The sequence below is a fragment of the Crocuta crocuta genome, unplaced genomic scaffold (assembly GCF_008692635.1).
Source record: "Crocuta crocuta isolate KB4526 unplaced genomic scaffold, BGI_CrCroc_1.0 scaffold312, whole genome shotgun sequence".
NCBI classification, from domain to species: domain Eukaryota; kingdom Metazoa; phylum Chordata; class Mammalia; order Carnivora; family Hyaenidae; genus Crocuta; species Crocuta crocuta.
Genome location: NW_027527378.1, coordinates 1,637,992 through 1,650,231, shown reverse-complemented (window position 1 = coordinate 1,650,231; position 12,240 = coordinate 1,637,992). Strand labels below are relative to the sequence as shown.

The 12,240-nt window shown below is 37.0% G+C and overlaps 1 protein-coding gene across 1 annotated transcript in view; it reads left to right on the top strand.

Annotated features, from left to right (window-relative positions):
- Positions 1 to 12,240, top strand: part of RPS6KA3 (ribosomal protein S6 kinase A3) — an 89,811-nt gene that overhangs the window by 68,702 nt on the left and 8,869 nt on the right. The window contains 5 exon segments of the mRNA XM_077769680.1: positions 645 to 769; positions 2,712 to 2,837; positions 5,152 to 5,241; positions 7,170 to 7,328; positions 9,050 to 9,211. Of these exon segments, the coding sequence (XP_077625806.1) occupies positions 645 to 769; positions 2,712 to 2,837; positions 5,152 to 5,241; positions 7,170 to 7,328; positions 9,050 to 9,211 (662 nt within the window).

Below are 12,240 nucleotides of genomic sequence, written 5' to 3'. Positions count from 1 at the left end.
TTTGTTATGATTTTTTTGTTTTTATAGTAAATATTTTATTTTAAAAGTAGTTTTCTATTTTTGTTAAGATTCCACATAAATAATTTGAATAAAAATAAATGACATGTCATAAGATACAGTTTAAGGACTACATACCATGATTGTCCTGGAAATTACTTTTGATCCTTAAATACATATGTATTAAATAAAGTAATTTTTAACTTGTAGTTTAGATTTCCAGATTCTGATGTTGTATATTGAGATCACTGGACTAAATTCCTTTCTCCTATATTATCTGTAGATGAATGTGTATCTCCGCATGACCAGGAGCCATAGCACTGAATTTAAGATTTTGTTTCCCCGTCACACTAACCACATTTCAAATGCTCAGGAGCTGCATGTGGCTAGGGGCTACCGTATTGGACAGCACAGATAAAGAAAATTTCCATCACTACAGAAAATTCTGTGTATCATTGCTAATTTAGAATAACATTAGCCCAGTAACTCATCGAGGAACTAGAATGTCAGAGCTGTGATACCCATAAGCCATCAGGACAGAGCTGATGTTTTACTGAGTTATCCTGGAAGCCCTCCATGCCTAAGAATTAAATTCCAGANAGTACATTCCCACTATTACCTTCTTAGTAATGTATTACTCTTTTCAGACTCACCTGGCATTCCACCCAGTGCTAATGCACATCAGCTTTTTCGGGGGTTTAGTTTTGTTGCTATCACCTCAGATGATGAAAGCCAAGCTATGCAGACAGTTGGTGTGCATTCAATTGTGCAGGTGAGTGAATGTATAAGTAATTTAAAGTTTGAAATGTTGTAAGATAGAGTTCACTGTGTGAATAATTAGATTTGATCTGCTGATTAAAATAAATTTTATACCATTGACATTACTTTTAGAAATTCCTTTCATTTTCCTTTAAAAAGATTGCATGCACTAGAATTCTGGATATCTGTCTGACTTAAAAGGGGAATTATAAGAGAGTTGAGACATCTATCACCATCTTGTCTCCACCCTTTCCTATGCCTTAAAATGTTTATCAGGCCTAGTTTGTTTCATCTTCTGACTCTGTCAGGTCAGCTGTGATGAACTGAGGTCTCCTGGTTCCCTGATGGCTTAAAAGAAGGTTTGGTAGACTTCTTTTCTAAAGGGTCAGTTAATAAATATCTGAGGCTTTGTAGGCTATATGATCTCTGTCACAACCACTCAAATCTGCCATTGTAGCACAAAAGCAGCCATAGACCAGTAGCTAAGTGAATGAGCATGGCTGTGTGCCAATAAAACTTTATTTATAAAAACTGGTAGTGAAACAGATTTGGCCCACAGGCTATAGTTTGCCAACTTCTGCCATAGAAATGTGTAAGAAATAAAAGTGAACTTCAGTCTTATGTTTTCCAAGTTTTGTATGCTTGTTCGTTTGGAATCCCCATTACTATTAGGAAGAAATGGTTATAGGTACTACCTTAGGGTGTACCCTTCCTCATTATCCCATCTGTGTATCAGAGTTGGAGAAGGAGGTAAAAGCCACAGAAGCAGGTTTCTAGATGTCTGTGTATTTGTAACAGGAGACTGGACGAGTAAATTAAATGTTATTTGAGGAACACAAATAGTATAAACCATTAGATTTACTCCTTCCCATTCTAGTATCACGGAAAGATCAATTTAATTCATCTTCCTAATCATAGAGGGAATTCATTATGTCTTTTGAAGCACTGATTGTTTTTTAAGGTACTAATTAGTGTTTGAATTTGCTAGGTGATGAAGTTGCATTTGCTCTAAAGTTTCTTTCATGTGTTAGTCATCTTGCTTTCCACTTTCTAGAAAACCATCTTAAGCACTGGTTTTTAAATGAAGTTCATGGTTGAAATAGTCTGTCCCTTTTACTATAACAAGCATGTGGTGTATGGCAGGTTTTTAAGTTATAACTTGTGTACCTAACAGAAATCACAAACCTACATTCTACAGAATTCACATTTTAACCTATACAAAGCGCGCAGGCACAGGGTGTGGCAGGGGATGCTCTCGTTTCAGTATAGCCAAGAGCAGCACAACTTCCCTCAGCCTACTTATGGAAGCACTCATTTGCTAGCCACCATCCTACCACATGTTATTAGTCCTTACCCCTTGAACAGCTTCTCTCATGGAAGTTACATTGAAGCTCCGACTGGAGAGTAGAGAACAGAGGGCCTGGCTACTGATAGTCCACAATGATGATAATAGGTATCACCTTCAAATATTTTATTTAATCCTCACCATTACTCGCTGAGAAAACACATGTTTTCAGGGTTACATGACCTGCAAGAGATGCATATGAGACAAGAACCCAGATGTTTTCATTCTGAATCCTCCTGAAGCTTCAAACTCCTCCCTATTTGCAGAAGTATTTCAAGGACCTAGCATTGGCTGGGGAGTAAAATAGGGCTCAATCACAGGCAAGGCTTTCAGCTCCTTATCAAGTAACTCTGTGTTTTCTGTTGTACGTATTCAGTGTTTTCTTTTTAACATAAGTTTTTTCTAAAAGCCTATTTTTTGCTGTACATTTTATGGTAGACACTACTAAAATTCACAGTTGTGGAAGAATTAATGCTGTATTCCTTTTTATTTTTGCTGATATTCATTTATTGTTAACATCAACAATGCATACTCAGTAACATATTCCACTATTATGAATTATACCATAGTTACTGTAAAACTCTTTGTCAATCTATAATTGTGTTTGTAGCAGTTGCACAGAAACAGTATTCAGTTTACTGATGGATATGAAGTAAAGGAAGATATTGGTGTTGGCTCCTACTCTGTTTGCAAGAGATGCATACATAAAGCTACAAACATGGAGTTTGCAGTGAAGGTAAATATTTTTAGGTTTAAAATGGATCTCTAACAGTTCTTGTTCATGCATGTCAGTACCACTTAAAAATTACACTATTTGATAAATGGGATTTTTCTTATTAAAAAAAAAAAGGTATGATGAATTTAAATATCTGCCTAGTAAGCTTCAGGGCCGTTAATCTGGAATCATGGATTCACCTGTAAACTAAAGGTAAGGTAGTTTGCTCGAGACAGTACAGTGTACACCTGATTTTTAGTAACACCCTTTTACTCTAAAAAGTCCCCTATTTTGTGCTCTGTCAGGGAATTCCTCAAGATGGTATGCCAGATTTTTTGTGTTTACATTTTTCTGGCAAAAAATGTTCATACTGTCCTTCACATATAAAAGGATCTGTGCACTGATAAAAGAATACGCACTATTATAAAATTTGTTATCATCAGCTGTTTTAATTTCATCAAGGATCAAGACAGAATTTTCTAAGCAAAAAACCAAAAGCACATGGCTCTCTGATAAAGTTTGAATTACAAACCTTTAGTTGCGAGTGGAAAAATACTATATTCAAGCTTTTGCCTTTTCACTTCTTGGGATGGTAGTCTCTGCTCTCCCAGTGCAAGCTATTTAATGTTTAAAGCTTTCAGCTTATTTTGGACCTTAGAACTGATGTCTAAGTGTGGGTTGCTCATGTTTAGTTAGTAGGAGAGTGGCATTAATTGTTATTACTTTTGTACATCCATCTGTCTATCCTCTGGATCTAATATTTCACTGTGTAAAAATAAAAATAAATGTCTTTTATATATGCATAGTAAATAACTTGGAAGACACACATACACAAAAAAATTGTTACTACTGTTGTAAACTTGGATGTAATTGCTTTAAAAGTCATCAGTGTCCCGCCTTCTGTAAGGTGTAAGGATGAACCACAAAAAGGCATTTTAATTTGCTCTTCTATTTATTGCTCATAGTGAAATCTAGGGTACATAGAAATTTTCTCATTGCTTACATGAAAGGAGAGAAGGTGAGTAATGTACATGGTAGTCAGTTTAAGGATGTATCTTGTCTCCATAAACACATCAGAAAAAAGTAAAAATGCCCTCAGGCCCCCTTTGAAATACAGAAACCAGGAGCAGTATACCAAAACCTTGAGAATATCTCCAAGCTATTTGTGGATTCTTGTGACTTAAATTAGATTCATAAAACCAATCCCAGCATAAGTTCATTCTACTGAAATTCCTACAAATCTAAGATCTACAAGCAAAAGTGTGAATGAAATGCAAGCTCTGCCCAGATTAACAGTTCAAAGAGATTGTTGCTAGGAATAACACCTCCCAATGTGTTCTGGTCTTCAGAAGACTCACCCCAGATCATGTCCCTTGAATTTGCATGTCTATTCAATATACATTCCTCTTAATCATCCATTTGCCTAATTACACACTATCATTTGCATTCCATTACAGTGTATACCTATGTTTGTATTCCTTGTTCTTCACATACAGAACTATTTTACAACTAAATTCATTTCAGATAGCAGATTTGGCTCATAGTGTGAGTTGCAAGCTCTTTCCTAGATTGCTGGAGCAATTGAGTTAATTATTGCACACATTAATTACTAAGGCTTTGTAAAATTGAAAATACGAAGGTCACAAAATTTGTTTCACACTACTCTCTGGACAAAATGAAAGCAAAACGTGTTATCCTTTTAAAAATAAAATATTACTTTAACAGATTAAAACTTTAAGAGATGTATTTTTAAGAAGCAGCTGACGTAAAAGGGTTGGAAAGCTGCATTAGTATTTTAAAGGGTTTTATTATAATAATTAAACTTAACTTTAGCCAAGTAAAATTCCAGGTGTGGTTTTCTACTTAGCTTTCTGCCTAGCTTCAAAAATAAGTTTGTTTGACTTAACTCTTAATTAAGTCTTTATAAGTAGCTTGCAACTAATGGGTTCTTCCACTGAAGCATTTTATTAAAGGAAGTAAAGGTAATTCAGTAAACAGATGCTAATGGTGGTATTATATATACATCTTGTTCTTAATTATCTGTATTGATAGGGGTTAGAAGTTGACTAAATTTCCAAGGGTTTAAGACATTCAAGGATGGAAGAAAGACATGTTCTTGGTACCTTTTCTTGAGACCTTTGAGTGCTTAATAAGTTCTAAACGTAGGCTGGCTTTCAAATTTTGATTAGACAGGGTGGCCAGGGACTTGACTGGTTGACAAATGGCTCATATGTCCAGTATTTACATAAGATAATACTTAAGATCTGTATTTTTAATACTTAAGGTTGGTGACTGTATAGTTTATGAGATTTTATGATAAATATCTGCCTTTTAGATTATTGATAAAAGCAAGAGAGACCCAACAGAGGAAATTGAAATTCTTCTTCGTTATGGACAGCATCCAAACATCATTACTCTAAAGGATGTAAGTAGTAACTTCTTTAACTCCCATCATATAAATCAGTTGTCCAACTCGCCCTGGGGATATTTTCAAATATCATGTAGTGGACAAAGAACTCAATATCGTAAGGTTTTTTAAAAAAAATTGATTGGAGTACAGTATATGTAGCACAACTTCAGCTATAAAGAAAAATATGTTTATACAGTTAATGTTTGTATTTTTGCTTTAAGAGAAAAAGTGTTACGGACATTATTGCTTTTAATGCCTATATTTACTGGAACATGTGGGTATTAATTCGTATTAGAGATTAACTAGTCTCAGGCTCCACGGACTCCCCAAACTCTCTTCCACAGTACTGCCTGAGAAAGCAAACACTCAGATCTGTTACTTGCCTACCTACAGCTCATAACCCCACTCACCTCCAGTCCTTGCCTTCCTCTGTCTGCAGTAGTCTCCCTCTGTCTTCACACTTCCTCTCATGCCTCACGCTCTGACCAGGCTCTAGTATGTATACATCTTTCAACTTTCCTCCTTTTCTCATGCTGCTCTGAGTTTATGGTTTCCTCAGTTAACAGCACCACTTCCTTCTTTGCCTGGCTAACTACCATTCGTCCAAACCTTTGCTAAAACGTCACTTCTTCCAGGAGTCCTGTTCTGCGCATCACCACACCCTAGCCAAGTGAGGTATCCGTTCCTTGCTGCCTGTGGTTTTTATCATAACAGAGCCATTGGCAAAGGGTGTGAACTCCGTAGGCAGCATTAAACCTTCTCTTGCTGATGGTGCTCAAGTGGCTCAAAGGCCATATCTGGGTGTCATAGACTTGGTATATCATATGGCCACCTAAGCCAGAGAACTTCTGAGGTACCTTTTGCCTTTCATCTCTGAGATTCTGTGAATTCCAAAGTTTATTCTGCCTTTTTCCTTACCAACACTCCAATTTCCTCAGATTAATTTATCACTGCACATTGTTAGAAGAAGAATGTTAACTTAGTCCCATTAAAATGTGAAGCTGCATAACTTAAGTGACTCTTTAATTACTATAACCTCCAAGAATATGACCAACTAAATAAAAGAAGTACAGAAAATTCTTCCTTGACTTGGAAACTCCCTAAGCTCTTACTGTTTTTTATATCTTTCCTCCTTCTTCCATTTCAAATTCCAAGGTCTCTAAAATTTTCCCTGCTTTTATCACAGCATCTCCCAACATTTTTTTTTAACTTATTTCTATGCCTGTCTTTCTCTACTAGAATAAAATCATTGAGGACAGGTACCTTGTTTTCTCCATATTTGGGGCCCCAACACACAGTACCTTTTATGGAGCTAAATAAAGGTGTGCATTCCCCCATTAGTGAGGGGGAATAAAAAGAACTGAAGTTTAATGAAGGGGTTATCTCAGTTCGGGATTGCCTGAAGTACAAATCCAAAATTACAATGAGCTTTCTATTTCTGCATTAAGAGTAAACTTGTATGCTTCTATGTGGTTAGATGGAATTTCTTTTTGCTGCTTCATCTTCCTACTTAATTCATGCCGCAGCCTGTCTTTCAGTTTAATCAAAACCAGAGTTGATTTGCTGTACTGTTTATGTAAATTGCAGAAGTTCCAGGAAAATCACAGGCATGTGTCTTCATATCAGTCCCCCCCTGTCATCAATAGATAGAAAGATCAAGAGAAACAAACCTGAGAGCAAGGGCTCAATACCCCTTCCTATACGATGCCAGTTCTTACTTTGATTGCCATGACTTAGGGTTCACAGAAGGAAATTGCATGTTATTTTTCTGACATTCAATCTAATCAATTCCTGTTTTACTATTCTTACATATATAAAATGGCTTGCAAATTTTATATCCTCTATCAGTTGTGATGAATAAAAGTTTCCTTGACTGTAGACTTTGTTCTGAGCACATGTAAAGCTTAACGTAATTTTTTACATTTTGGTGTTAAATCTTACAGGTATATGATGATGGAAAATACGTGTATGTAGTGACAGAACTTATGAAAGGGGGTGAATTGCTGGATAAAATTCTTAGACAGAAATTTTTCTCTGAAAGAGAGGCCAGTGCTGTCCTGTTTACTATAACCAAAACTGTTGAATATCTTCACGCACAAGGGGTAAGTCTTTTTAACATTTTATGTATACAGATACATGCACACACACACACATACACATATATACATATACACACATTTACCTTTTTTTTACGTTTTCTTTCTGAATGTTTGAACTAAAATTACAAAAGCAGAAGTTACTTTATGCATTAATGGAAAATAACTACCATTAGCTTCATTATTCTGCTGTTCTTCCTCTACTTAAATTTCTCCCACCAAGTCTGAAGTGCTGCTTTGAAGTCCTAACTTGTTTATATTAAATTCTTATGCTTCCCAAGAAAAAGTGAGTGAGGTCTTCTGACCAGGAAGATGTATCACCGTTTTTGCCAGGCCACTCTGTACTCTTGAGAATTGGGTCCATTGCAAGTTCAGAAGCAGAACCAGAGAATCATGGGTTGTGTTCACTTACAAAAGGAAATTAAGAGAGGCACCTCAGTGACTCTGTGTTTTGAGCGTCTGACTTTGGCCCAGGTCATGATCTACTGGTTTTTTGAGTTTGAGCCCCACATTGGGCTCACTGCTATCAGCTCAGGGCCCATTTGGGATCCTCTCTCCCCATGTCTCTCTCTTTCCCTGCCCCGCTCATCCTTTCTCTCAAAAATAAACATTTTAAAAAGTCAATACAAGGGAATTAAGAGACTGCTTCTTAAGGAGGGTTTTTTTTTTTTCAATACGTTATTCTCATTTTGTTTGTCTTAGCAGCTAACAAGTGGGAAGTGTCAGTTTCATGCTAGAGCTTCTTGACTTCGAGCTGGTCAAGATTCACTTAGTACACTAGCTCAAAATTAGTGGGACTCCATATTCACTGGAGAATTGATGACTTTGCAGTCATCTAAGTCTTCTGTATTCTCTTCCCATTGCTTCAGCAGTAATTAGTCACTCAGATGATCTGGAGAAGTAATGTTGTCAATGTTAGGAACTAAAACTGAGGTGACTGATTAGAATCTAGACTCAGAATTTAGTGGTAGAAAAAACATAGAAGTCTAATAAGGAATGTCAAGGTTTATGTGAAAGAAGTATTCAAGTAGGTAACTAAAGGGGGAGAAATATTACAAAAATGTAAAGAAACAATATCTTTTAGTATGTGTGACATTGTCACTTGGGTATTAAATAGGCAGTACTTAAAGTCTGGATTTTTTTTTTCTTTTTACCCCTTAACCCCGTGCCTGTTCCATTAGGCCCGTTGGTGCTTGTTTGTTGTATACATCCATTATACATGCTGTTCCCTCTTCTTAGAGTGACTATGTCCCACTGTCCCAGCTTATTTTGATCATGTTACCTGTTTATTCTCTGCCTCCCTCACTACTGTGCAAACTCCTAGCATGGAAAGGCAAGGATCTTATGGGTCTCGTTCAATATGGTATCTGCAGCTCCTTCTATAATACCCTGGCACATGATAGGCATTCAGTAAATAGTTGTTGAATAAATGAATAACCTAGAGACAGTTAATCTTGCTATTTGCGTTTTACCTTAAACTACTTACTCAATGAGACAAAGAGGAGGGAAATACATACTATTTTTACTTCCTCCTTTCCTTGCCCTGGTTCTGTATTAGAGAGTTATGCTTACATTATCAGCATTTTATAATGTTGAGATAATTTAAAGGTCCACACTCACATCCTCTTGTTTAGTACATTGCTTGAAAGTTTGTGAATAAAGAGTTTTCCATTATGGAAATGTATTGTTGTATTGTTAATGTACCTCTTTAATTTGTATTTCAATAGGTGGTTCACAGAGACTTGAAACCTAGCAACATTCTTTACGTGGATGAATCTGGCAATCCAGAATCTATTCGAATTTGTGATTTTGGCTTTGCCAAACAGCTAAGAGCAGAAAATGGTCTTCTCATGACTCCTTGTTATACTGCAAATTTTGTTGCACCAGAGGTAATTGTGAATTATTTGCTTCCAGTATATCAGTATATTTAAAAACTCATTTGCTGTGTTTAATATAGAATAGTTAATAGTTGTTTAATTGAAGACTTCATGAACAAGTAATTAAAATACAATGTCAGCTCTTTTTCTTCTGATGACAGTTCATCCTGTCCTCAGTCCCCTATTTCATAGTCCACTACAATCCTTTTCTTGCCCTGACTTCAGTCTTTGTACATAATCACTCATCTGTGGTGGTCTACTATCATAACACTTTTGTGCTTGTCCGCGCATAGAATTAAATGGAAACTAGTTTATTCTCATCCTTTCCTAATACCCTTTTAATTTCCTGGTTTTGTCACCATCTTCCTGTATTTCTGAGGCTGAAACATCATGGTCTCTTCTTATCTTTAGCTACATAACTAGGTATCATCTCTTTTATCTTCTAAAACCAGTGTAAAGTTCTGTTCATATAACTGCTATCCTGGCCCTGCCTCCTTCACCACGCCCCAAATGACTGCCATGGCCTAGCTTTACCTTGCTCCCTTCCTCATTCTGGGATCATTCCACAGAAGAGCTGCAGCGTTACTCAAGTCTTTTTCAAGCCCTTCTTTGATCACGTTGCTGCTTTTCCTAAGAAATTTCTGTTCCTCATTGTAGCAAATCTAAAATCCACTTCTTTGCCCTCAAGATTTCTTGTCATTTTATTATCATTATGTAAAAACACATAACTATGAACTACATAAGAAAAAATAATAGATCAAGAAGATGTGGTATATTTATACAATGGAATACTACATGGCAATGAGAAAGAATGAAATCTGGCCATTTGTAGCAACATGGGTGGAACTAGAGGGTGTTATTCTGAGCGAAATAAGTCAGACAGAGAAGGACAGATACCATATGTTTGCACATATAGGTGGATTAGGAGTAAGTTAATGGAGGACGAAGCAGGAGAAGAAGGGGAAAAATAGTTGGGGAGAGGGAAGGAGGCAAACTATGAGAGAGCCTAAGGAGGCTCTTGAATGCTGAGAACAAACTGAGGGCTGATGGGGGTGGGGAGGCGAAGTGGGGTGATGGGCATGGTGGAGGGCACTTATGGGGATGAGCACTGGGTGGTATATGGAAACCAACTTGACAATAAAGTAAGAAAAGAAAAAGAAAAAATAATAGTTAACCAAGGCACCTAGGTAGCTCACTTGGTTAAGCGTCCAACTCTTGGTTTTGGCTCAGGTCATGTCCTCACAGTTTGTGGGTTCAAGCCCCACATTGGCCTCCATGCTGACAGCCTGGAGTCTACTTGGGATTCTGTCTCTTCTGTTCTCTATGCCCCTCCCCCACTCGTGCACGCTCTGTCTCTCAAAATAAATAAATTTTAAAAAAATAGTAGTCAAGGGGCACCTGGATGGCTCAGTCGGTTAAGCATCCAACTTCGGCTCAGATCATGATCTTACGGTTCGTGGGTTCAAGCCCCACGTCGGGCTCTGTGCTGACAGCTAGCTCAGAGCCTGGAGCCTGCTTCAGATTCTGTATCCCCTCTCTCTGACCCTCCCCTGCTCACGCTGTGTCTGTCTGTCTGTCTCTCTCTCTCTCTCTCAGAAATAAGTAAAACATTAAAAAAATTTTTTTAAATTAATAGTCAACCCTAATATAGGGATTATGTGCCAGTCACATGTATTAACTGATTTAATCCTCACAACATAGAGTTTATATATAATAATTCTTTCTAATTATAACTATGTGAAGTAAGTACTTTTATTCACATTTTATAGGAAACCAGGTGCACAGTGAAAGGTTACATAATATGTTTGAGGTCAGATCAAGATTTGATCCCCGGCTATATGGCTATAAAGTCTATGCATTTACCGTTAGATATTTCACAAAAAATGATAATAGTTGGTAATGTTAGAATGGTTAGATTATAGGGTTAGATTCCCGTCTCTATTTACCAAACTTTTTGTAATTTTACTACTTTGAGGCATAAAATAATACTTTTAAAAAGATTACTTGCACCTGTTCTTCTGGTGTACTGGAACTAATGAGGGACAGACTCTTTGCTTGTTTGTCCACATATCCACAGCATCTGACACGTGTGGTATCCAAGCATAGTCACTTCATCTGGCTGTCTCATTTCCCCCCATGAGTGTCTCCTGCTTCAGACAGTCAATCTCCTTGAAATCACCATGTAGCCGTTCTGCCTTGGCACATTGAATGTTTTTTGCTTCAAAGCCTCTGAATTCATTGTTTTCAGGAAATCTTCCATAATTAAACTCTCTTTAGACTTGACCTTTTAACTCTTTGTCTCCTACTCTCTACTTAGTCATCCAGGTTAAAACTTGGAAGTCCTGCTGAAATCCTCCTTCTCCATCATTTCTCCACATTCAGTTGGTCACCAAACCCTTTCCATTCTGATTCCTAAATATTTTAGACCTCTTATTCTTTATCGTCTACATCCCATCTGTACTAAAGTGTTCCTCTTTTATCTTTTTTTTTTCCTCTTTTATCTTTTTACATCTCTTTCTCTCCGTGTCCTGCCTTAGTGTGGTTCCTCACAGCCTTTTACTTAGTTTGCTATGTATCCTGTCAATTGGCCTTTTTTCCAGTCTGTCTTCTTAGCAGCGTTTCCTCTATACCTTGAGTTATCCTTTTGGTGTATACATCTACTTATGTTATGTCTCTGTTTAACGCTTCACTGACAACTGATTGCCTTCAGGAAAAATATTTTAATTCCTTAACAAGATATTTGTAAAAGCCCTTCATTCTCTCTTATGTACCCTACCTGGAGATCTGGCCACACTGAATTCTTGCCTGTCCTTAAGCATGCTCTGCTCTCTTCCTTCTGACCTTTGAGTGTCCTCTGCCCTCCCCAACCTCTTCCCTTTGTCTCCTGAATTCTTATAGGCCCAGTACAAGCAGGCTGCTCCCTAGCCTTCTCTCCACGTATCAAGAATGAATTGTTTCCTCATCTTTATACTCAGACCACTTTAGATATAGTTTTGTTATGATACTTAATTTGTTGAATTACTAACTTAATTTATTTATTT